Genomic DNA, 26,091 nt, shown 5'->3' with positions numbered 1-26,091 from the left:
TTTGGGGTCGAACGACCATTTCACGGGGGTCGCCAAACAACGCAGTCCGCCATTTTTTTCCCCCTTTTCCTTAGCTGTGCTACTCCCTTTTATTCTATTGGCTTTTGAAAGTCAATAGAATAGACTCTCTTGAATAGAGTCTAATTCTATTGGCTTTCCAAAGCCAATAGGAATTGTCCAGGCTGTTTCTGCCCTGCTGAGCCCGCCAAAAGTCCCATTCTGCAAACAGTGCTGCACCAGTTGAGTAGTCCTCGACTTACGACCGGTTGAGTAGTCCTCGACTTACGACCGGTTGGGGGTCGCGGCATTAAAAAGGTTGAGAACCACTGAGCTAGGTGGCCTGCAATCAATAAAACAGCAATATAAAACATTAAAATAATAAAACAGTAACAGTATTACTATTAGTAAACACTGGAAGCTTGGCAAGGAAGGGGAGGAGGTGGGTCCACCCCCAGAATGACACGGCCCCATCGGGGTCCCAAGCCAGTGAGCAGAGCCAGGTCTTCAGGCCCTTTCCGGAAGCCGAGGGCCTGGGTGCGGATCTCACCTGGGGGGGTAGGGGCATGATGTTCCAGAGGGGGGGAGGGGGATATAAGCATTTTCCTGCATCTCCTCTGAGGTTTTGGCTACTTGGCAGCTGCTGCCGGGGTCTTTCCTCCTGCTGGCAAAGGGGTTGTCATTGAAAAAAACCTGACAGGTGTCCATCTCCTTTCACCTCCTGCAGCCCCTGCCAAATGAGGGGAGGTGAAGGACAGGCTGGGCTCCTCGCAGCCTGACACCCGGGCGTCCTTTCAAGTCTGGGTTGGGGCTCAAGGAGGGACCCCCTGTTGCTGCTGTTCTTGGAAGGCTTCCCCCCCCCCCCCGCTTAACAGCTGCGCATATTGTAGGGAGCTGCAATCCCACCGGGGCTGACTGTCCCCCTGCAAAACACCTTTCCTGTTGGATGTCCCGTTGGATGTCTTTGAGGATCTGGGGGGGGGGGAGTATAGGATAGGATCTTCAGGGACCTGAAATGAAGTCACCAGGAAGATTTGCTGCTCGTGAAAAGCCCAGCATATACATTCTCCCAAATATGCCCCCCACTTAGAAAATGTATTGGGGAAATAAAACTTTGCCTATCCAAAAGGTTATAGCGTCTTTCTGGGGTTTCCATAAAATGAGGGGCAAAAAAGTCAAAATGGCGGTCACCACACTACATCCAAGGCAACACAGCTTCAATGGTAGCATTGTGTTTGCCCTCCTGGTTTTTCTGCGGGTGCCCATCCCGGCCCTGGCACGGCCCCAAATCAGCTCTCCCAGTGGGGACTTTTTCTGGGTGGAGAAGGCCTCCCGGCCTAAAGGTTGTGGAAGATGGGAATGGGATGATTGTGGATGGTGGGGCAGGAGGGGGATGCTGGGAGCGGAAAGGTTGTGGATGATGGGCACGGTGGAGATGCTGGGAGCGGAAAGGTTGTGGATGATGGGCAAGGTGGAGATGCTGGGACTGGAAAGATTGTGGATGATGGGCACGGTGGAGATGCTGGGACTGGAAAGATTGTGGATGATGGGTAAGGTGGAGATGCTGGGGGTGGATGATGGGGCAAGAGGGGGATGCTGGGAGTGGAAAGGTTGCGGAGGATGGGGCAGGACGGCAGAGGGATCCGCCGCTGCGGGCTGAGAGCACTCCGGAGGGGCGGCGAGGGTCTCCCCCTACTAGGGGCTGGGAAGGCGGGGGCGGCGGGGCAGGAGGGGCCAACGCCTCGGCTGGACGCCCCCCGCCCGCCGGGCAGCGCGGCCAGCAGAGGGCGGCCGGGGCTGGGCTGCTCGCGCGGAAACCCGACACCTCCGCCCGGCCCTCCGCCGCCTCCACCTCCCGCCGCCGCCCGCCTCCCGCCTCCTCGCCCGCGGCCGGGTTGCCACCCTGGGGCCGAGGAGCCGCGACCAGGAAGCGGCTGGCACCATGGGGAACCGCTGCGGCTGCTGCGCCGGCCGGTGAGTCCGGAGCGCCTCCGAGGGACGCTGGGCTGGCCCGGGAGGAGGAGGGGGCTCCGGGACCCCCACACGGGAGGAAAAACCCCCCCGCTCCCCCGGGAAAACCGCACCCTCTGCCCATGCACAGAGCGCCCGCGGCTTGCCCAGAGGCGCTCCTGCCGCTCCCCCCACCCAAGCAGGACCCCCGGCTGGTTGCGGGGCTCCAGGCTGGGCGGGCTGCGCTCAACGCGGAAGGTCTGGGATCCGGGAGAACGGCGGGGAGGCGTCGTCTGAATGCAGTCACCTCGAGTCGCGGGACAGAGGCCGAGACCTTCCCCCCCCGCCCCGGGACGGAGGGGAGGACGGGGCCCACCGATTTGAGTGGGAGGGATTCTGCGCCTCTGCCACCCCGGCAATCGGGCTGAGGGTGGGTTTTGTAGTCTGAGCGCGAGGGGCGAGGGGGGAACGCAGCGGGTTTCGGGGAGCGGCACTCGGCAGACACACACACAATCGCACAATCACACAATCACACACAAAGATGCTCCTGGGGCCATTGGCCAGGAAAGAAACTTACTTAAAGGGAGAGGGGCTTACCCCCCTCCCCCCGTTTTATGTGTGTGTGTGTGTGTGTGTGTGTGTGTGTGATCTGGGATTTTAGCTTCTAGACATCGGGTGTCCAACCTTGGCAATTTTAAAAAGTGTGGACTTCAATTCCCAGAATCCCCCAGCCAGCTGGCTGGGGGATTCTGGGAGTTGAAATCCACAAGGTCCTCAAGTGGCCATGGTTGGACACCCTTGCTCTAGTCTAGACTCTCTATTTTTGGGGGGGGGGAATGTCTCCTAAAGTTCAGCACCCCACACGGGGCAAATCTAGTTTGCTTTCTAGCCGGTAATTCTCTCTGGGAAAAGCGAAGTGGGAGCTCCGCTTTGCTTTTTTTTAGAAAAAAAGGAAAGAAAAAAAACACGCTTTTTAGCTTCGTGGGAAAGGCCGTCCAGCTGCTGGGTTTGGATGGGGCTCAATCAGCGGAAACAGCGTCACCTAGCGGAGATGTTCGGAAGCGTTGCACTGATTGGGGAGGGGGGTTTAATTCTAGCAATGAATCTTGGCTGGACGGGGTGGGTGGGTAGGTGGGGAGGGGGCCATTGCTTCCCTCCTTCCCATATGCCCATCTGGAGCCCCCAGAAAGTGACAAGGTTTTCCTTCGTCCTAATTCAACCCTCGCTTCCTATCCAGAATCCCCTCGAGTTCTGAGATGGGTGGCATATAAATTTAATAATAAAAGCTTATATATATATATATATTATATATATATATATATATATATATATATATATATATATATATATATATATGTTTTCTGAGGTTTTCGCGGGTGTTTGTATGTAGGTCTTTGGTTGTTCGGGTTTTCTCCCGCGTAAAATTGGAAGTGTCTTGGCGACGTCTCGACGAAGTCCCATTCGTCATCCTCAGGCTGGTGTTCTCAGCTTCGTGCTTCGAGCAGCAACACATTGCTGCTCGAAGCACGAAGCTGAGAACACCAGCCTGAGGATGACGAATGGGACTTCGTCGAGACGTCGCCAAGACACTTCCAATTTTACGCGGGAGAAAACCCGAACAACCAAAGACCTACATATATATATATATATATATATATATATATATATATATATATATATATATATATATATATATAATTAAATTGGAAGTGTCTTGGCAACCTTTCGACGAAGTCCCATTCGTCATCTTCAGGCTGGTGCGTTCAGCTTCGTGCTTCGAGGAGCAATGTGTGGTCTTAGCTGTTTCTTCCTTTTAACTGCCAGTGGGGGTATGAACTGATTGGGTGTGTACGTGTGTATGTGTATATGTGTATATGTGTATATATGTATACACATACGTATACACACACATACACATATTTTTGTTGTTAATTGCGAAGTCATGTCCGACCCATCGCGACTCCATGGACAATGTTCCTCCAGGTGTGTGTGTGTGTGTGTGTGTGTGTGTATATATATATATATATATATATATATATATATATATATATATATATATAATAAATCAATGCCACCCTACTGAATGGTTCCATAAAAAAATAACTCAGCGCTTATGGTATGTATGTATGTATGTATTAAATGTATATGTCTAGGTCAATGTTGACTTTTGGGGTTTATTCTTACATGGGGTAATATTCCTCAAGGTTTCACATTGACCCAGAATGGCATTTCTCAACCTCAGCAGTTTGAAGATGGGTGGACTTCAACTCCCAGAATTCCCCAGCAACATAGCTAGCTGGGGAATTCTGGGAGTTGAAGTCCACCCATCTTCAAGCTGCTGAAGTTGAGAAACCATCTAAGGGGGTGTGTGTGTGAACGGGCCAGACTCTGCCATCTATTCCTTTCCCTCCCCTACAAAGAGAAAAGCAATCTGGAAAACCGACCCAGGCCCTTTTCATTCTTTGCCCGAGATGCCAGTGATTTTATTCACTCAGATTCAAGGCCGAGCTATTTAAAGCAGCCTTGGCACCGACTTCCCCTGCTGTTCCCTGTTCCTAAAGGGCAACAGGCTTCTTTGTCTTTCGGGGAAGATGAAAAAGGGCTGCAGGGACTTCTCAGTTAGCCCAGGGACCCCCCCCCTCTGGGTGGGGAGAAAAATGTCCCTGGAAGGAGAAGAAGCTGCAGAAGAGCCTGTCCAGAGAAGAGGGGATCCCTGCTCGGAGGGCTGAAAAAAGGGGTCTTGCTGTCTCTTTGGGGCATCTGGGCAGGACGGGTTTGTTGGCTGTTGTGTCTGAATCCCCCCCCCCTGCCCTTTTTTCCTGGAGGGGGGCTGAGGCTACAGGGACTAGAACTGGGCAGCTGTTCAGCAGAAGTTCATCAAGCTGCTGTTTTGACTCGCTGCCCAGCTGCCCTTGGCATTTTATGGTGAAAGAAGGGTGGGGATGGGGCCTCCACCACAGCCCCCCCCCTTCTCCTTCCCCCAACACCCCTTAGTAGCTTTCTATAAGCAGCCGAAGACCAGGTTGCTCCAATCTCTTTAAAGAGCTAAATCACTTCAGAATAACAGAACAAAATAACAGAGTCAGATGGGACCTTGGAGGTCTTCTAGTCCAACCCTCTGCTCAGGCAGGAAACCATTTTAGACAAGTGTCTGTCCAGTCTCTTCTTAGAAACCTCCAGAGCGTCCACAACTTCTGGAGGCAAGTCGTTCCACTGGTTAATTGTTCTCACTGTCAGGAAATTTCTCCTTAGTTCCAGGTTGTTTCTCTCTGTGATTAGTCTCCATCTGTTGCTTCTTGTCCTGCTTTCTGTACACTTCTGTACACTTTTCTAATCAGTGTGTTTTGTACACACTCTTTCTATTACAAAAAGTCCTGTTTTATTAATGTCAGGTTCCAAAACCAAGAACCGCATGCAAAATAACATCTAAGTAGTTCCCTTTATTGTTCTTCACCTGCCAGACTGAAAATTACCTGCATCCTTAAAGATACAGGGAGGAGCTGACTTGACCTTCTTCCTCCCAACAAGTTACCTAAACTGAATCTCTCCCCCCCCCTGCCCCCCAGCCCCCCCAGCCCCGCAATGAAGCTCAGAGCATCTCATGCAGGGGAGAGATTTTCAAAGACTCCCTACACAAGAATGCTGCAACCAGTCGCCATTCTGGGATCACTAACAGCAACGTCAACAACAAGACAAAGCAAACGGCATTTTTTTTTTAAAAAAAATACTGTATTTAAAAGAGCGTCTGGCTTTCAGAAGAGATAGACCGGTTTTGGCTAAGTAGAGCAAGGTAGCGAATTCCCTGCACTCTTTAATTTCTTACAGTGCAAGTTATCAGACCTCTATTCTTTTATTTTTTTAAATCTGATTTTCCTGTTCCTGGGAAACTCAAAATAGAATTGAATGTGAAACTGAACAGGTAATTATTGAGAAAGTCATCCTTATGAACCAAGCTGCTGCCAAGCCCCAGGACGTAATAATGTAGGGAGTCTGAATATTGTAAGAGGTGGAGACACCTAGAAAAGAAAACCCCAAAGGAGGAAGGGAATGATTTGAAGGGCTAGCAGGGAAATTTCCCAATTTTCATGCATCTTTCTTTCTTTTCTGCTAGCAACTGCCCTTCGCTATTGAAGAAGGAAAAAGAAAAACCAGGTAAGCAGTAGAGAGGTATTGATTAATTTATCCCATTCACAGGACAAAGTGAGACTGGATAGCCAGCATAAAATGGCAACAAGGCAAGAAAACCATCATGACCACCGGTTGGAGGGGGCTGGATAGATGTGACAGGGATCTGGGAGAGGAGAGTGCAGGAATATTCCCGGTGAAGGAACATCTGAATTCAACCTATCCGCTTAGGCATCATTTTCCTGGGAGTAAATAAAAACTGCAGGGGGAAAACTGATTCTTGCAAAACCCCTTGGGGGGGGGGGAGTGTTTGCAAAGAAACAAGCAGAAAATTCCAGCATTCTCAGGATCCTTCTGCTGGGCTGAACGTTGCCATGGGCACTGTAGTCCAGGATACCTTGAGGGTTCCTGCAAAACGATGGTTTGGGACCTATTGGGTTAAAAATTTGCAAAGGGCACAATGAAGGCTGCTGGCACTCAGCTGAGGATTAGGACTGCTCCACCACCAATTGTTGTTTTAAGTGGTTTCTCTCTCTCTCTCTCTCTCTCTTTTTTTTTTTTTTTTTGATGGCTTTATTTCACCCTGAGAATTTTAGCTAGGGGGCAATTCTTTCCTTTTTGCTTAGAAACAAAGGAACAGCTAATTAGGAGTCTGCATTCACACCAAAGAATGCTTGAAAACTTGCATTCTGAGAAGGCAAAAGAACAACCCACAACATAATTTTGCATAGTTCGTATTCAATCAAGGATTTTGAACTCCAGGATCCTTGGTTTCAGATCTCCGGTCCAAGGGTTAAATATGATTCTAGGTTTAAAGATATTCTTCGCCAGGTGACCTGTAGAAAGTTCACTCTCTTCTTGTTTTCCAAGATTGCCCCAAATTCACGGAGACTTCCTGATTTCCCTAAATACGAGCCACATCCGCTGGCAGTTTTCAGATTCAAGGCTTTGGGATTTCAGGGGGCTGAATGATGTCAATTCAGCTTTTTTTTTTCTGTCTTACAGATATTAGAATCAGTAAGCCGAGTTTACAAACCCCGGAAATCAACAAGGTAAATAAATTCCCTTCTCAGGGAGAGGACTTCCTTTTTATTCTATAATTAATTTTTACTGACCAATGATTTACACAATAAAAACAGGATTGAAGTGAGGGGTCCTTGTCACTCTCTGAGTTTGGTTGTTTTCTCGCAGACATTTCATGACCCAACTAGGTAATATCATCAGTGCTAGAAGGGAATGGGGTTTGTTGGGAGGAGGAGGAAGAGAATTATTGGGTCCTTGGTGCTCTCTGAGCTTGGTTGTTTTCTTGCAGATGTTTCATGATCCAAACTAATTAACTTCATCCGGGCATCACTTTATCCCATCCTTCCTTAACCTGGTGATTCCTCCAGGTACATTCCCACCCTCGCCCTCCCTGGTCCCCACAAATTTGGCTTTTAACATCCTGCAAGATCTGTTTTCCCAAGACAATGAGAATTTAATGCCAAACATTTGTCCTAGGGGTACAAACTGTGTTCTTATGTAGCTCGCCTTTCTGGAGGGCAGAGTTTTCCCAATATGTTGTGCTCCTGTTAAGGAACGGAGAGGGAGCGCCAGTTGGCTTTTAAACTACTTATTTCTAAAAGTTAGTCTGAGCCTCAGTGATTTGATTTTTCTTTCTCTCTTTGCTAAGGGTCTTGACGTGGCCCCCGTGTACGATGATGTCTCGGAGTTCCCGGTCTATGCCATGGTGAGCAAGCCGAAGAACATGAAGCTCAGTGAAAGCAGCGTGCATTACGCCGATATCCAGGTTTTCACAAAGAGCCGCGAACGTTCAGCTGAGGAGGTGAAAAACCTCCAGTCGCAGAATGCAACGGAATACGCTACCCTGAATTTTCCCCGAGCCCACCTGAAATATGACAACAAGAACGGGACTCTGGTATAAGTGCCGAAGATGCCATTCTGGAAGAAAATAGACATCAGACACTGCAGGTGCTCAGTTGGTTCAAAAAAAAAAAACCCCGCTATCTGGGTCAGGTCAGAATGCACTCGTGGGAATAAGGTATTTTTTTCTTGGGTCTGCCGAGAAAATGAGCCCTTTGGGCAGTGGAATAAGTGATGTTTCTGAGGAAAAATGGCTTCATGGATCGTGTTACCAAGCAAGGGGGCAAACTGGAGGACGAAGCCCAGCTGATATGTGGAGTAAGCAACATAAAGCTTCACAAGATTTTTTAAAATCTTCTCCAAGCAATCATTGCAGGATGTCTTTATATCAAGAGAGCTTGGTTTTGATATAAGGAGGGAGGATGCACACTACAGAAACCTTTTGAGGGGTCTTCATTTGAACATTCAATCCCAGCTGCAGCAATTCCTGGGGCAAAGGATCTGTGAAACTTTTGCGGGTGCTGGGAAATTTTCTTCCAAGAAATTGGTACGAATTTTCTTTGTCTGAGTAACAAACGGGTGATTCCTTCGGCAGCTCAGCTCGTGAAAAAAAAAGAATTATCCCTTTTCTCCTATGGAAGCACCAAACTGAAATGGCAAGCTGACTCCGGATGACCCAGCATCACTGCAGAATGACCGATGAGATTTTCGACAAGAAAGGATCCCCAAGGCAAGTTCCATGCAGTGGAATGGATCCAGGAAAAAAAACAATTACAACGTAAAACTAATGCAGGTCCCTCACATTCTAAAATTTAGCCTATTTTCAAGGAAAAGAGGATCAAGGCATCCTGCTCCCTTCTGGGTGTGTGTACCCTTGGAAAGAAATGTTTTGGAAAAGGGGCGGGTGAGGACTTTGGCAAAAAGGGGCGAGCTCTTCACTTGTCATCTTTCTACATGGCAAGATCCGTGACCTATCATTCTCTAAAGCAGTGATTCTCAGCCTTGGCCATTTTAAGATGGATGGACTTCCCAGAATTCTCCAGCCAGTGTGGATCAGACAACAGAATAACAATAATAGAGTTGAAAGAGATCTTGGAGGTCTTCTAGTCCAACCCCCTGCTCAAGCAGGAGATCCTATACCATTTCAGACAAATGGCTGTCCAATCTCTTCTTGAAAACCTCCAGTGATGGAGCACCCACAACTTCTGGAGGCAAGTTGTTCCACCAATTAATTGTCCTCACTGTCAGGAAATTCCTCCTTAGTTCTGGGTTGCTTCTGTCCTGGTTTGGTTTCCAGCCATTGCTTCTTGTCCTACCAACAATGATGGTGGTGAAAAGAGAGGTCAGCAGAAAAGGATGACCATTGAAGAGTCTGGCACAAGGGGTAATCCTGTGGGTCATCATGCTTACAAAAAGTCATGGGAATCTTTTGGATCACTCCATCCCTTGCTAAGCCAAAGAAGGGTCAACTCAATACTCCCCAACTCCTCTAGAGCCATGGGACTACAACTCTCCAATATTTGGAGGACATTCAAATGGAGAAGGATAGCCCAATGGGTATAATAGACTCTCAAATGGACTTGCAATGTCGGAAGAGTAAAACAGCCTAAAGAAATAACCCCTGGCTCTTTTGCTTTGCTGTTGGATACACACTATTGTTGAACTTCAAAATATTGTCACAAATAAGTTGGTCTGTCAAGTTTGTTTATCTGTTTGTTTTCACAGCTAGTGAAACTAGGAATGGAAGGTGTGAAATTTGTTTTCCAGATCCAACATTGGACTCTGTTGAATAAATAGGGATTGGAGATATATCTGTCTGCTTGCTGTGGAAAGTATAGGAAGAAAAGCTTCTTTTATCTGCAGCTACTCTGCGGAATTTTTAGCTTAGTTTACACCTTTGGCTATAGAGGTACAATATATTTAACAGCTAATCCAATGCTTTGTGAAGAAGAACAAATAAATTGCCCTAAATAACAGAGAAAATAGCTTTTTTAAAAAAACAAGCACTATATAGAAGATATGTGATTCCCAATTTTGTTCTAAAAAGAGTTTCCCCAATAATTTATATTTATTATTTGCACTGAATTTTATCAATCATGAAGATACATTATCTGTGCTTCCGAATCCTATTTATATTTATTGAACTGGATTAGAAATTGGGGTGGGATCTCTCAGTGTTTGACCAGCTCAAATATTATTTTAAAATGATCACAGCGCTAGTCCTCAAGGCAGCAGAAAGAATCTAAAAGATATTGTAAAGCATTTTTTTTTAAATTTCTAAACTGTATTTATGACTTTAAAAGGTTTTCTCAGGATTTTGAATATTGAGATTCACAATGACAAGACAATAATTATATTTAATTTAAAAATAATTTGGTAAACACTGACAGAATTTTAGTGCAATATAAATGAAATATTGGAGAAGACAGTATTTGCACAGAGGCTGAAGTATGAGGACACTCCCAACTTAAAATAAACTGGGCAATAAAATAAATATCAGTTATTTTAATGTTCAGTTGATGCAGTTATGGTTGGACACGAACACTGGCGTAAGCCATCAGCCATTCAAAAATAGAGCTCCAGGGTGAACGATTGGAAGCATCACAACTAAATATGAGAATATTGCATGCTGTTTTTTAAGCATTAAATCCCACTTTAAGGTAGCAGTTTTCAAGCTAATTTATGCAACACTTTTACCGAAACAGCACAAAAATGTCCTTTTATAAAGAGTTGGCACCTGTAAACCCTATGAATTCTATGTGAATGCAAGCAGGCTGATCACATTTTTAATCTGAGCCTCGGAGATATAACCTTGCAATAATTATCCTTCAATATCAGGGTTAATTTTTAGCCAGTCTCACTGATATGTTATGAATTGCTTAGAGTATTTCAGCCTGAACAGATCTCATTCTGGCCTTCTAAAGTCCACAAGAACGTATGTGGGTGAAATGTTTCTCTAGAACCTCAGAAGGGAGTTTTTGTTTTGTTTGTTTTATTTTGGTCTCTTGTTTCTGCTGGTGTTTACTTTCACACACGTTTTTCATAATGAACAATTCTTGATGTGAGCACAGGCTTTTATCTTTTATCTTGCAAATAATTGAAGTAACTGGAGAGTTTCCGTTGGCAAAATCATAATAAAATGGAGCAGTTACTCTGTTAAACATTATATGAAGGAAATGGATTCTGGGATCCTTTTCAGCAGCCGTCAAGCTGGAAAGAATTAAAATCTGCGTATCCCCTTTTTCTAATGATCAATATTTGTACGATGAATAGTTTAATAACCTTAGAAGTCCTACTAAGAGGAAAACTTTCTGGAAAGTAAGTCTGTGTCTTGAAAGGTCTGTTTTCTTCCTCCTTTCGGTGTTTAGAGAATTATTGGAGATAGTTAATTTCCTGGTTCCTGGTTCCTGAGCTGCACCTTTTATTACAGAAAAATAAATATTTTTTATAGTTAACCCTGTGCTGATTTTATTGTGGGAAAAAAATGTCATGCTTTCCCTGGATTTCGTTTCTCCTTCCTTCCTTCCTTCCTTCCTTCCTTCCTTCCTTCCTTCCTTCCTTCCTTTCTTTTTCTTTCTTTCTGTCAGCTGTCCTCTGCTAGCTGCCGACAAACTCCAGACACAGAAGGAACAGGTGACCAGCAAACTTTAATGCAAAGAAAAAGTCAGCACTGGGAGTGAATTGCTCCTAGTGCCTTACATAAACGGCCCTCCAGCCCCACCCCAATCAGCAAGCCAGCATCCGATCTGTATGGATAAAATCCGTAGCTCAAGTTCCGCCTTCCCCCCCTTCAGATGCATCAACGCAGCCTCCGCAGCCCCAGCTGTCCTGCCTGGCATCCATCCAATGCCCAGTTCTGGCATGGCACCACAACAGGTAGCTCTTGTCCATGAGGCCATGGCCTCTCCAGCAACCAGCACCTTCCCCGTGCCACCGGCCCTACAGGAGGAGCGGCAACGACAAGAGACGGCCTCCCGACATCCAGCCGGCTGGCTCCATCACCCAGTTGCTTTCCGGGGATTCCCCTGTGTCTGGTGCAAGTGAGCAGTGGCTGCGGCGAGCAGTGAATCCCCTGGCGTCCGGCAGGCCTGCCTCCGATGCCCAGCTGGCGGTAGGGATGTCCCCGGCATCTGTGGCAATGGAGGGAGGCGGCCACGGTGCACAGCAGCCTCACCGGCTCCCAGCTGACCCTCGGGAGCCAGGTGGTGTCCGGCCAGCTTGCCGACTCCCAGCTGGTCTTCGGGAGTTGGGCGGCACCCCGGAGTGGCGTCCGGACCTCGGCTGGCTGCTGTTTCCCTGTCCCCCACCGGTTCATGCCAAGCCCAGGGGCTTGACAGGAGGCCCCTTCTACCAAGGCCCCACCTGGAAAGCAAGCAGACATAGGTGAGCATATGACAACTCTGTTGGGCCCCTCTGCCGACCCACCCCCTGGCCTCCCAAGGTGATGAAAAGCCTGCACTAGCCATGGGGCGTGGACATCCCCACTCTGCACCCACGATGCCTCCAAGACGGGGTACCCTTTCCATCTTACCAGGTATTGGACTTGTCCATGGTGGATCCGGGAATCTAGGATCTCCTGTATTTCGAACTGGTCACCAGAAACCAGGCCTGCTGGCTTAGTTACAGGCCCCCTTGGGGAACCAATCACCAGCTTTAGCAGGCTCCCATGGAACACAGAGTGCACCTTCCCAAAGGCCTGAGGCAGCCGCAACCACACGGTTACCGGGTTTATGACCTGAATCACCTTGAAGGGACCTATGTACTTGGGGCCCAGTTTCTTACAGGGCACCCCCGAACATAGGTACTTGGTGGACAGGTACACCCAGTCACCCATCTGAAAGGGCTTGTGCTCGGCCTTTTTTTATCAGCCTGCGCTTTCGTTTCTGCCTCCGCTTTTACAATGCTTCCTTAACCCTGCCTCACAGGCCTTCCACTCGTGCCATCCACTCCTGAGGTGTACACAGCAAGGGGGACCCTTGGGGCCACTCAGGTATCGGGATGAAATCCACCCCATGCACCACCTGGAAAGGGGCGAACCCTGTGCTGCTATGCAGTGTTGTTGTAGGCCACTTCGGCGAATGGGAGCAGGTCTACCCAGTCTGTTTGCTGATATGACACATAACATTGTAGGGAGCACTCCACCATGGCATTTGCTCGCTCAGCCGTTCCCTTGGTGCTGGGGTGGTATGCCGAGCTGAGACCTGGGATGACCCTATGTATCTAATGAAGTCCCACCAGAATTGTGCGGTAAACTGCACCCCCTGATCCAATACAATACGCCGGGAGACTCCATGGGGACAGTAAATATGGTCAATGAACAACCTGACCAATCACGGGCTGATGGTAGCCCCTTGCATGGAATAAAATGGGCCTGTTTGGGAAACAGGTCAGTCACAGTCCAGATAACGGTGTACCCTCGGTTCTCTGGTAATTCTACAATAAAGTCCATGGCAATATCCTCCCATGGCCGGGTTGGATCTGCTACTGTCTGTAATAAGCCCAAAGGCTTTCCAGTACGGGGCTTGGCAGTGGCACAGACATGGTATCCTTTTACATAGACCTCTACGTCCACTTTAACCCGAAATCACCAGAATTGACGCTGCACGAAGTGTAATGTTTTTAGGAAGCCGAAATGGCCTGCCTGCTTGGCGTCGTGACACCACTTGAGAACCACATGCCTCAGGAGCTCTGGGATGTACAATTTGTTGCCTTTCCAAGCCAACCCGTCCTTCTGTGTCAGGAGGCCTGGGTGGTCCCTCAACCAGGGATTGCTCTGGACGGCCATTTGTAGTTCTTGATTCAGATCACCCACCAACTGGTGAGGAATCACTCGGGCCACGCCCTGTTGGCAGGGAGGCATGATCGCTTGTACAACCTCCTCCCGCCTGCTATGGTACTGGGACATGCGGAACAACGCATCGGCCAAGAAGTTCTTTCCTCCCGGTACATACTTCAGGGTGAACTGGAATCAATAGAAGTATTGGGCCCACCAGACATGCTTGGGCAACAGGTGTCTCGATGTCTATAGAACCTCAAGGTTCTTGTGGTCTGTCCACACCTCGAATGGCTTTGTTGCTCCCTCCAGCAGATGCCTCCATGTCGACAGAGCCCACCGTACCGCAAAGGCTTCTTTATCCCAAATTGCCCACGTCCTCTCAGCAGCCGAAAACTTCCACGTGTACGCACATGGCTGCAACAACCCTGGGGCCATTCTGTTGTAACAGCACAGCCCCCACAGCTACATCACTGGCATCGGCCTGGACTACGAAGGGGCTTTCAGGATCCGGGTGGAGTAGGACCGGTTCCTTGGCAAACAGGGCTTTCAGGTCCTCGAACGCTTTCTGACAGGCCATAGACCACTCTAGCAGCTGTCCGGGACGTGGCTTACTCGTGGTGTACTTTGTGCGTAGCAAGTCAGTCAGGGAAAGGGCTATCACGGCAAAAGAGGGGATAAATTGCCTGTAAAAATTGGAGAAGCCCAGAAAACTTTGTAGCTGACGATGAGTGCGGGTTGCCTGCCACTCTAACGCTGCTCTCACCTTGTGTGGGTCCATCTCCACACCATCCCCTGATATCCTGTAGCCCAAGTAGTCCAGCCGGGCCCGGTGAAACTCACATTTGGAGAGTTTCACAAAGAGGCAGGCGTCCAACAGTTTCTTCAGTACCTGCCTGACCAGGTGGACGTGTTCCTCCAAGGTGGTCATATATATGAGGGTATCGTCCAAATACACAAGGACACCGCGGTATAAGTGTTTGTGCAACTCCTGGTTGATAAGTTGCATAAATACCGTGGGGGGCCCCTGCAGGCCAAAAGGCATTATACGGAATTGATAGCTGCCAAGTGGGCAGTTAAAGGCCGTCTTCCATTCATCACCGCTCTTTATACGGACTCTGTAGTAGGCCTTCCGCAAGTCCAACTTCGTGAACACACGCCCCGTACCCAGGTGGGCCAGGAAGTCTTTCATCAACGGGAGTGGGTATAGGTGCTCCACACAAACCATGTTAAGCCCGCGGAAGTCCATACAGAACTGAAAGGAACCGTCCTTTTTCTCCTTAAGCAGGACTGGGGTGGCTATCCATGACCGAGATGGTTGGATGAACCTCCGGGCCAGGTTCTGGTCGATATAACGTCGTAGCTCCTCCAACTCCCTGGCCGTCATGGCGTACATCTGGGGCTTGGGCAATTTTTATTTCTTTCTTTTCCTTCCTCCCTCTCTCCCTCCCTCCCTCCCTCCCTCCCTCCCTTCCTTCCTTTTCTCTTTCTCTTTTTCTTCTCTTATCATCAAGGTGGATTGCCAGTTGGATTAACCCTTTCTGACCCGTCTTTTAGCAGCTGCAATGCATTGATGGTAATAATGTCAAAAGTGGACGTGAAAATGGGCCACCGCCACGACCTGGCCAGGTCTTTGTGGACCCAGGTCGGCAGGTTGCTCTGTCCATTCCCTGGGTGGGCTTTGTGCCCCAAGGATGGTTACACGCATCAAATATTTATATATTAAGGTACAACAACTGAGCCCAACCTTTCTGTTGTTAAATGAGACATTTGTTAAGTGAATTTTGCCCCGTTTTATGACCATTCTTGCCACAGTTGTTAAGTGAACCACTGCAGTTGAAAAGTTAATAACCCGGTTGTTAAGTGGATCTGGCTTCCCCCCCCCTTGACTTTGCTTGTCAGAAGGTCACAAAAGGGGATCACGTGGCCCCAGGACACTCACTGTCATAAGTATGAGTCAGTTGCCAAGCGTCTGAGTTTTGATCACATGGTCATGCGGATGCTAGAAAGATCATAAGTGTGAAAACAGTCACAAGTCCCTTTTTCCAGTACCGTTGTAACTCTGAACGGTCACTAAACAAACTTGCAAGTCGGGGACTACCTGTATTCATCCCATGCAAGGAATACAGTTGTAAGAATTGGGTGGTGGGGCAGATTTCCACGCTGCCACCCCACTCTCCAAAGCAACCCCAGGCAGCTTGCAATACAATAGAAATACAAAAAGAAAAAAGGTCCAAACAGGAGCACAATTCGAATGACAGCAATGCAGACTGAAAATGGAGCCCTGGAGCCAGTTCGGGTTGTGTGTTTTGCTTTTGGCAATAGAATAGAATAGAGCTGGAAGGGACCTTGGAGGTCTTCTAGTCCAACCCCCTGCTCAAGCAGGAGACCCTATGTCCTTTCAGACAAGTGGCTGTCCAGTCTCTCCTTAAAAATCCCCAGTGATTTCTGGAGGCAAGCTGTTCCATGGTTAATTGTCTTCACTGTCAGGAAGTTTCTCCTTAATTCCATGTTGCTTCTCTCTTTGATCAGTTTCCAACCATAGTTTCTTGTCCTGCCCTCTGGTGCTTTGGAGAATAAAGTGACCCCCTCCTCTTTGTGTTAGCCCCTCCCCAAATACTGGAATTCTGCTGTCATGTCACTCCTGTTTCTTCTTTTCTCTAGGCTGGCCGTTCCCAAATCCTGCAGCCATTCTTCTTATGTTTTAGTCTCCAGGCCTTCAATCCTCTTAGTTGCTCTTCTCTGCACTTTTTCCAAAGTCTCACCATCTTTTTTGTAGTATGGTAACCAAAAGTGTTTGCAGTCTTCCAGGTGTGGCCTTACGAGGGCTTTATAAAGCGGTACTAATCTTTTGCGCTCCAGCAACCAGCCTCTTAGCCCATCATCGCTGCAAAAAGAGGGGTTGGGCTGTGGGGGATTTAATCTGGATTTTAAAAATAGGCTTCCTGCAAGAAGCCCCAACCGAGCAGGGAGGATGGGCTTTGCGGTCCAGCCGCCAGGGGGCGCTGCGGCGCGCATCTCCACGGCAACGGGAACGCGCTGGGATGGCCGGCTGCTCCCGGGAGGCGATGCAACCCCGCCGGGCCGGGCCTCGCGTTGCTGCTGGCGGGGAGACCCCGAAGGTGCGTCCCAGGGGGACTGGGGGGGCCAATGTTGGATCCCCGGGGTCCATGGGGGCCGGCGCCCCGAGCCCGGCGGCCCCCGGCAGCCCCAGAGCCTCCCCTGCCGGGCCAGGCCGCTTTGCCAAGAAGGGAGGGGGGGTTGCAGGGTTGCAAAAGTTTGGGGCCCCCACAGGGAACGGACTTTGCAATATTGCAAAAAATGGGGGGGAACAAGGAATGGACTTTGCAGTGTTGCAAAAATAGGGGGGCAGCAGGAAATGGTCTTTGAAATGTTGCAAAAATTGGGGGTGTAGAGGACCAGCAGGGAATGGATTGCAATATTGCAAAAATTGGAGGGAGGGGGGAGCAGGGAATGGACTTTGCAAAGTTGCCAAAAAATAGGCCGGCAGCAGGGAAGGGGTTTGCAGAAACCCGATTGTGAGTGGTCAAGAGTTGTTGGATTTAAAGATGGAAGGAAGATGTTGGGTAGGGTGGGGGCTCTTTGGGGGAGGTGGAGATTGCAAAGCTTTCTGCTTTATTCCCTTCCCCCTCCCCTGTAGAAGATTTCTGTGCTGGTCTTCCAGTGGAAAGCTTTGCAAACTGTCCCTATGAATAATCCGTGGGGAAGAGTGGATATTAGGAAACTTAAGGGTGACAAATGTATGTATCTTATTGGGGCATGTTTGTTCCTTCCAATTTATTTTTAATCCCCTGATTTTAGCTCAGGAAAGCACCAGCATTTGATACCTCTAATTAAATGTAATTATGAATTATTAAACTGTTAAATTTAGTGCTTTCATATAAGCATGGAGAAGAGCCTGTAATATATCAGGCTTATTAGTTAGGGTTTTAATTTATATATATATATATATATATATATATATATATATATATATATATATATATATATATATATATATATTCTTTTTTAACTTATTTATACATATATATTCCTTTCTGTGGAAAGCAGCATTTTAAACGAGGCTCTGTGCATAGAAAGAGCAAAGAGTCAGCAATAAGAAATTTAATAAGGCATAAGATCACTTTTACAGATGCAATCTAGATTTTTTTTTTTTTCCTGATGGTGGAATATAACTTCAGGGATGGAAAAGGAAAACTGTATGCAGCAGATACATTCACAAAAATTAATCGGTAAATTGCTACACTACAATAAATAAGTTTTGACACTGAGGAGAAATTTTTCAGGGGCCTTCCATAGTCTCAGAGGAACATTTAATTTTTGTCAGTGTACAATCTGGCTGTAAATATAAGAGCCCTTTGCCAGATAGTCCTTGATTTACGACTGAAATTGAGACAAGAATTTCCATTGATAAACGAGGCGGGGGTCAAGTGAGTTGCACTTGATTTTAGGACGATTTTTGCCAAGGTTGTTAAGTGAATCACTGCAGCTGTTGGGTAAATCATACGGTTATTAAGTGAATCACTGTAATTGAGTGAATCACGCTAATCAGCTTTTCCCATTGACTTTGATTGTTAGGAAGGTCGCAAATGGTAATTTATATATTATTATTATTATTATTATTATTATTATTATTATTATTATTAAAATTTATTGGCCACCCATCTTACCACAGGGTAACTCAAGCATCTGACATAAATACATGCTGGTTGCCAAGTGCCCCAGTTTTGATCACATGATCATGGGGATGCAGCCATGATTGTAAGTCTGAGGAGTGGGCTTGTCACTTTTTTCAACCTACAACTTCAGTGATTGCAAGCTGAGGACAGCTTGCATCCCTGAAGGAGTCTGGCAACTTCACCTTCTCAAATGTATTAAAGAGATGCTCTCTCAGACTGTTCCTGATGTTCTACTCCAGGGTTTCCCACCCTTGATGACTTTAAGATACATTGACTTCAACTCCCAGAATTCCCTGGCCAGCATGTATGGACCAGGGAATTCTGGGAGTTGAAGTCCACCTGTGCTGCATGGGGAATTTGGGGAGTTGAAGTCCACACCTCTTAAAGTTGCCAAGTTGGGAAACCTGTTCTACCAGCATAGACTATCATGGTTCCCCTGCAACATCTGCTCTACACGCACCTGCTTTTTATTTGTCGCAGGTGGCACAGACAGCTTGAAGTCTTTAAGACCGAAAATGGACATCTCTGCTCGTCCGGGTTTCTAAGCGCCAGCATGGAGGCCCCAGCTGAGGAAGGAAGAGCTGGTAATCCATCACAGCCCAGGGAAACTTCAGTAAGTCTTAATACATGAAGGATTTGAAGGATAATACGAATAATAATTGATGAAGCCTGTGGGTAGCTTGCAACCAAATCTCAGCGACTGTGGATAGCTTGCAACCATCGAAGAAAGAAATTATGATAAAGTCAAGAAAAATAAAAATAAGATTAGAGCCAGGGCTAACCTGGGTCCTTGACTCCAGCTGATTGGGGTCCTTGGTGCCTTGCAATGCCCAAAAGAGCCTCCCGTGTGCCAAGTAGTCTATCTTCATAACGAGGGCAACCAATGCCTGGTACTGGTTAGGAGCAAAATACGGTTCGGTCTCACAAGGTAGCTCTGAAATTCTTACCATCAGATGATGCATTTTAGTTTTTAAGATATGCAGAGAGAATAATTAGGAATGATCTCTGAAAATACCCATCGCACAGGCTGTGTCTGAGCAAGCAAAAGAAGATATTTGGGGGCAGAAGGATTTATTTTATGAGATTCCACCAGCAGAGGTCATTATCAACCAATTGTGATTTTATATTTTAGGGAGCTAAGCGGTCTTTGCTGCTGTAAAACCACTGCTTGCTTTCCTTAATTTCTGCTTATTTGTGGCTCGGTTAAGTGGTATCTCTGTCGCTGCAGCCTTTACAGAAGTCCTTTCAGCTGAACGTTTGAAGTTTCTTTTTGGGATGGATAAAATATTTGGAATCAAAAGTTGGTGCAACTCACTTAAAAACTGCCTTAGTTAGCAGTGGAAATGTCCTAATTATGATCGTAAATTGAAGGGTTTTTTTCGGGGGGGGGGGTGTGTGTCTCACAGTAGGACTGGGGTGTCATATTTCCATTTCTTTTATCGCCCTGCCCATTCCTGTTGATAGCAGATCTCTTTCCTAAGCTGCCCTGAGCAGCTTTGCTCCAGTGACCTCATTTATTATGATTTTCTGGAGATGAATGAAAGGCGTTATTGTCCCCTTTCAGCCCAGGGGCAGATCCAGCCCTCCGGAAAAAGTCTATTTTCATTTGCAGAGAGTGGCGTCCAGGGATATTGTGCTCAGCAAACCCCGAGATCAATTTCTCAGCTTCCACCTCTTAAGACGAGCTTCAGATTTCAGGGTTTGACTCTTCAGCCCTTTGAAATCTCAGCCTGGCAGAGGAAACAACCATTTGAAGGAATCGAACCCTTTGGGGAAAATTGGAATATAAATCTTGATAAGGCTGCTTTTCATGGGAAGTTAAGCGAGGGATGTTATTTTTGAGGGGGATGTCTGCCTGCGTGTCTCAAATCAGCAGTAAGTTTTATATACCGTGGGTCTGGAATGACCCAGGCAGTCCTCAATTTACAGCTGGTTGCTTAGCAACCGTTCAAAGTTACGACAGACTCTCCTAAAGCTAGTTATTATAACCTTGTTTGAAAAGTATAACATCTGGGTCTTCCCCTGGTCAAGGGACTGAAGTTTGGATGCTCAGCAAGCAGCCCAACGTACAGCACAGCCCGTTTGCAGCACCCTGCAGTCAGATAATGGGTTTACTTAACAACTGTGATGTTTGCTTAAAAATTGCTACAAAAAAGGTCATAAAATCGGGTCTGGTCATGTGGTCTCCTGCTTTACGATAACTCCCGACTAATTGTGGGGCTCAATTACTGTTGTAACTCGAGAACTAAATGTTCTGAGCCTAAATGTAAAACCTTAAAACACGTCAGCTCATCAATATTGCCTCCCCTGCCCTGTTTGCGTCTCTTTCAGCATTTAAACTGCATTGAAGGGATTTCATCCTGCCAGCTCATTCTGACAGCAACCATCTCAGCAGAAATCTCGAAGGATTTCAGAGTTTATGATGAAAAAAATAGCTGTTTTTAAAAGCTACCCCCCCCCTCCCAGTGCTAAGGACTGGAGACAGCTGTCCCCTGTTTGCACTGAAAATTCCCTGGTGTCTTACACTAATCAGTCCAATTTGATTTCATTAGCTACGGTTCCCTTTTCCCGAGATTATATGAGGAGGGGACTTTTGACATGCTGCAGTTGTTAATGTTTCATGGTTGGGTTTTGCAGGCATTTTGACTAGACAATAATAAACATCCGTTTTTGTAATACGATATAGGAAGGTGGCTGCATGCAAGCATCCTAACTTCAGAAATGGTAAAAAGATTGTGTATAAATGTTCATTCCTGGTGCACTGAGATCTCAGAGGTTAAGAAGTGGAGATCTGATAGGTTTATTTTATAACATTTTAGGAAGTCCAGACTGCACTCAGACACATAAGTATGGACTGGTAAAGAATTAAGACCTATCTGTTTCAGTGTGTATGGTCATAAAACACATCAAAACGTCCTAAAATTAGGTTGTCACATGGCTGACCTGTTCTACAACCATTGTGTTGGTTATGACCATCATAACCTGAGAGGCATTGGGGTGGGCAGGTTAAAATGTCAAGATGGTGGCTACAACAATGCAGCTGAACCCCCAATCTTTTTCAACATGCGTTGCACATGCGATGCCTGTGGGGGGAAAAAACCACTGTGCAATTCCAGACCCTCATTTTGAGTTTTGTTAACCCCAACCTGCAAATTCCCCTATTTTATTAGCGTTTATCCCATTTCTGTGCAGTTTCTTCTCTCGGAAGGTGCATATGGAAGCTTATTAAAGAACAAGCTCTGCTTGACTTTGGAATCTTTCTTTATAGCTGCCCTGAGTAGCTCAGACAGGAAAAGACAAAAATGTTTCCTTGGGTTGCTTGATCGAAAAAAAAAAAAGAAATGTATAGTCAGCCTCACATGGTGAAATGATTAACCCTTCATCTTCAGTGGCTCTGCAGACAGGATTATTCCTGGGCTGACCCTGATAATTCCCCATCTGTTTTCTCAACAGTGCTGAGAGACCCCACTCCCCATTAAATTGTTAAAAAAAATGGTTTTGTTAAAAAAAGGGATGCTTTGAAGAAGAGATTGGACAGCCTCTTGTCTGATATGGTAAAGTCTCCTGCTTGGACAAGGGGTTGGACTAGAAGACCTTCAAGATCCCTTCCAACTCTATTATTCTATATTGTAAAAAGAGAGAGAGAAAAAATTCAAAAAAGAAGAGAGAAGCAAAGTCATTTATTGTGCAGAACAAAAGTTTGTTTGCATGGTCCCATTTTTACTCATTACTCCAAACATGGCTGAAATATTAATTGCATCTTGCATTAACCATCCACTTCCTGGATCTTGCCATATTCTACTTTGATTATTGTCCCATTTTTGTGCAGACCAAGAAATCAATACTTTTCTACATGGTGTTACATTTATTGTATAATCTCCACTCTGATCTTCTGTTCAGCTCTGGGTTTTTTTAAAAAAAAACCTCTAGAAACACGCAGAAAAGAGTTAAGAAAGCAATACAATTCACAACCCGAAGATTGTTGGGAGGACCTTGCTTCATTTAGCTTTCTGAAACTACTCTGTGACTTGGTTAACGGTCATTTTAAATTACCTTTTATTGTAATATTTCCTTCATGTCCGTATAAAAAAATGCACGTAAAACTTTTCATTGCCTATTTCCATTAAGCTGGAATCCTGTTTTCCATTGGGCGCCCCTTGGAATCATGTAAATTCAAACAATGCGACCGTTTTGTGGCATTTATTAACTTCACTAATCGAGATCTTCCTGCAAGGCATTCTGAAGTTTGTGTTTACAAATAAATCAGGCGTACTTGCTGCTTGGGCTGACTTTCATCTTTTTCTTCCAGAGTTTCAAAGTTGGAAGTCCTGTTAACCTTTGGGCTTCTTTTAATTCTTTTTTTTTTTAATGCATTTCCCTTTTTAGCCAAGCTGCTTTGGACCTGCCCTCTCCACACCCTCCCCCCCTTCCTTTAAGTGCTCACAGCCTCCTTGCATCAGATGGAGAGAGAGAGGCGGCATATTCTGGAAATGTGTTGCAGATGTTTTTCCTGCCCTGTTCCTGGGACTTGCAGAAGAAGCTGTTCTGCGGAAACAGATTGGGAAGGCATCTGCCAAGCGGCTGCTCTCCTTGGAGCGTGCTCAGTGCGAGCCTTGACCTGGGGTCCAGGATCCCCTTTGCAGCCTGGGAGAGGTGGCTTTGTCTCCGGTGGAAGGAGGGGAAAGAGGGTCTTCTCCAAGGCAGGAGGACTTGCTCGCTGTGATCCAAGAACTCCATGCTTTGGGTGGGAGGGCGTTGTGAAAAATGCTCGCCTGCCTGGCCCGGGAAAAACTGTGGGATGTCGTGCACGAGAGCTTCACAGAGGTAAAGGATGCGTTGGCTTCATCCTCAGCGGTGCTTAGTTCCTCTTGGGGGTGCGGGAGACGTTGAAGGGAGTGGGGTTGGAGGGCTGGAGTAGAAAAGCTGGGCAGTTTTGCTGGTGCTTTGCAAAGAATCGTTCGTTTTGATGAGATTTCAATCGGTGTTTCTCAACTTTACTAACTTTGAGAGATGTGGACTTCAGCTCCCAAAATTCCTTGCTGGCTGGGGAGTTCTGGGAGTTGAAGTCCACACATCTTAAAATGGCTAAGATTGAGGAAAAATGGCTTAAATAATTCCTAGTTTGATGAGCATGGGGAGGCGGAACTGTAAAATTTGCAGTGAGGTTTTGTCCTAATGTGCGGAAACAGAATGAAAACAAAACTGGTGTAATAAGAGAATTAGCAAGTTCTCCTCAGTGTTTGGATTTGGGCTGATAATGCTTAAAGTCTTCTTTTGTTTAAGCAACATTCTTGGGGGGGGGGAAATCCCTATAAGCGGGTCCACTGACATTATTCACTGATTTGTGTCAGTAACTTGAGTCTGGTTGGTCTTGTGAAGATGTGGCTGTCTTATTTGATGGCGGCCAAAGCAAGTTTTGGATGGGGTTGGGAATCCATGCTAGGTTTGCATGCCTGATTGTCTGAAGGGAATTCCCACCCAGTTCCTAGATCAGTGGTTCTCAACCTGTGGGTCGGGAACCCATTTGGGGTCGAACGACCATTTCACGGGGGTCGCCAAACAACGCAGTCCGCCATTTTTTTCCCCCTTTTCCTTAGCTGTGCTACTCCCTTTTATTCTATTGGCTTTTGAAAGCCAATAGAATAGACTCTCTTGAATAGAGTCTAATTCTATTGGCTTTCAAAAGCCAATAGGAATTGTCCAGGCTGTCTCTGCCCTGCTGAGCCCGCCAAAAGTCCCATTCTGCAAACGGTGCTGCACCAGTTGAGTAGTCCTCGACTTACGACCGGTTGAGCAGTCCTCGACTTACGACCGGTTGGGGGTCGCGGCATTAAAAAGGTTGAGAAACACTGTCCTAGATATTTTGAGGTGGAATCGCATGGTCTATCCGCAACAAAGGATCATAGTTTGATGTCAGGAACATGTCTTTCCCGGAAATATAGAAAATTTGTGGAGTCTCGGCAAGATGTCCAGAAATTGTCTAAAACTCTGCTTTGTGATGTAGGTTGAGGCTGCAGGAGATCCAACTTTCACTTGACTTTGTTTTCACTCACACTAAGGACAGCTGATGGACCTCTTTATAAACCCCTGTTTGCAGGTTTCAGTGGGGTTTCTTTCAGCCCAGTCCCTGTATGTTGGTTCTGTACCTTGGACACCACATGTTTATCCTTCACTTCATAGCAGATACCACCATTTGTCCGGCTTGGTCTGAAAATAATTTTTCTTCCTTTTCTCTAAGAACTTCACATATGGGTAGGAAATAGGATAAAGATGTTCTGGGTAGCCTAGTCCAGCTTTCAGAGCATGTTTCCTGTGGGGAATTGAGGCTCCCGGGCCTTAAGTTCTCTGACTTCCTGCTAGTTCCTTAAATCAGCTCAGATCTTCAAAGCTTTTGGCCCAGGGTGGAGTTTCCTTGGGTACAGCATGAACCACTCTGGTTCAGCTGCTGGACACTCATGGGAGTTTGTTATGCATTTTTAGCAATAATGCAGTTGTATTCCAGTTTGCTCTTAGAAATGTATGACTTGGTAAGAAGGCACCATTAATCACGGTGATGGGGAAAAGGGCTTAAGTGGGTTGTAGGGCAAGGAACATATGGCTGCTCCTGGAATTATCCCCATCTTGTTTTCATTCATTCAGGCCAAAATGCTTTTGGGCCTTGGGGAATTTGGCAGTCCATTCGCGGCTGAACTTGGCAAGGCTGGTGGAGAAATTTCCTTTGTTGCTACGTCTGCCTTGTTTTTGGTGGCCCATCCTCGTTCAACCACAGAGGGTCATTGAGGCAAGGAAAAAAGGGGTCTCTTTTCTTGTTAGAAGGGGGTTTGTTTTGCACCTCCAAAACATTTTTTCAGGATGGGGAAGGCAACTTCACATTAGGTCATGCCCAACCGTGGCAACTTTAAGACTCCCAGAATTCCCCAGCCAGCATGTAGATCCTTTAAGATGTGTGGACTTCAACGCCCAGAATTCCTTGCTGGGTGTGGAATTCTGGGAGTTGAAGTCCACAAGTCTTAAAGTTGCTAAGGCTGAGAAACCCTGCTCAAGGGAAGAGATGTGAACATAGTAGAATTAATAATCTTATGGAAGTTTCCAGTTTGATGAAGGCTGAATTATGAAGCTGCTGATTGCACTTATCATGATCTTGTGACTTGCACATTCAGAGAAGGAGAAAGAAATTATTTCTTTTCCTTGAAGGAAAAAGAAGCACCGGATGACAAACACGGGATTGAACTGATACTTAAATGACCTTTTTGTTTAATTTTTTTTCTGTTCTTGAGGTTATGGAATCGGTTGAGATTTCTGAAAAAAAGAACTCCTTTTAATAATTTCCAATATTTGGAATATGGAAATACTTCTGAAGACAGAGGATGAATTGGTTGATAATAAAACCTTTTAAAAGTTCACCCTCTTCTCAGATTTATAAAACTGGCTGGATGGAAAGGGATTGATGAGATGAGATTTATCATGGAGGAGAGCTTTTTAATAAATGAAGTTTTCCTGCTTTCGGACATTTCAATTTGTTGAGCACTGAGGTTTTACCGTATATCTTGGCCCATTAGAGTTGGCAGCCAATACGTTTAATTCAGTGAATAAATATTTTGTAGTCAGACTTCACACAGCACAGGCACAGATGGATAGAGGTTAAATACACAAAGCCTTTCTTAGTGTTTTGTGGAGTTAAAT

At 46.4% G+C, this 26,091-nt stretch overlaps 2 protein-coding genes across 9 annotated transcripts in view; both read left to right on the top strand.

The window, feature by feature from the left end:
* Positions 1–1,852: 1,852 nt before the first annotated feature.
* Positions 1,853–8,550, top strand: CUNH11orf52 (chromosome unknown C11orf52 homolog). The gene is made up of 4 exons (XM_039350571.1): positions 1,853–1,971; positions 6,059–6,099; positions 7,078–7,124; positions 7,745–8,550. The coding sequence occupies exons 1-4, from the start codon at positions 1,940–1,942 to the stop codon at positions 7,994–7,996; spliced, it is 372 nt and encodes a 123-aa protein (XP_039206505.1). The 5' UTR covers positions 1,853–1,939; the 3' UTR covers positions 7,997–8,550.
* A 3,487-nt stretch (positions 8,551–12,037) lies between these two features.
* DIXDC1 (DIX domain containing 1) overlaps positions 12,038–26,091 on the top strand; it is a 45,402-nt gene continuing 31,348 nt past the window's right edge. For 3 of the 8 annotated variants that reach the window (XM_039350561.1, XM_039350563.1, XM_039350562.1), the window contains exons 1-2: positions 12,038–12,318; positions 18,889–19,021. In XM_039350561.1, coding sequence (XP_039206495.1) covers positions 12,053–12,318; positions 18,889–19,021 — 399 coding nt within the window. In that variant the 5' untranslated portion in view covers positions 12,038–12,052. Of the gene's footprint in view, positions 12,319–16,738; positions 16,831–17,272; positions 17,296–18,888; positions 19,022–22,890; positions 23,233–26,091 lie in introns of those variants that run through there. The other 5 variants (XM_039350569.1, XM_039350568.1, XM_039350567.1 and 2 more) reach the window with 3 other exon arrangements.

This window comes from Crotalus tigris, unplaced genomic scaffold, assembly GCF_016545835.1.
Source record: "Crotalus tigris isolate CLP2741 ecotype Arizona unplaced genomic scaffold, ASM1654583v1 scf7180000018340.3345759, whole genome shotgun sequence".
Taxonomy (NCBI): Eukaryota; Metazoa; Chordata; class Lepidosauria; order Squamata; family Viperidae; genus Crotalus; species Crotalus tigris.
Note: the sequence above shows the minus strand (reverse complement) of the source record. Positions and strands in the feature narration are given on the sequence as shown.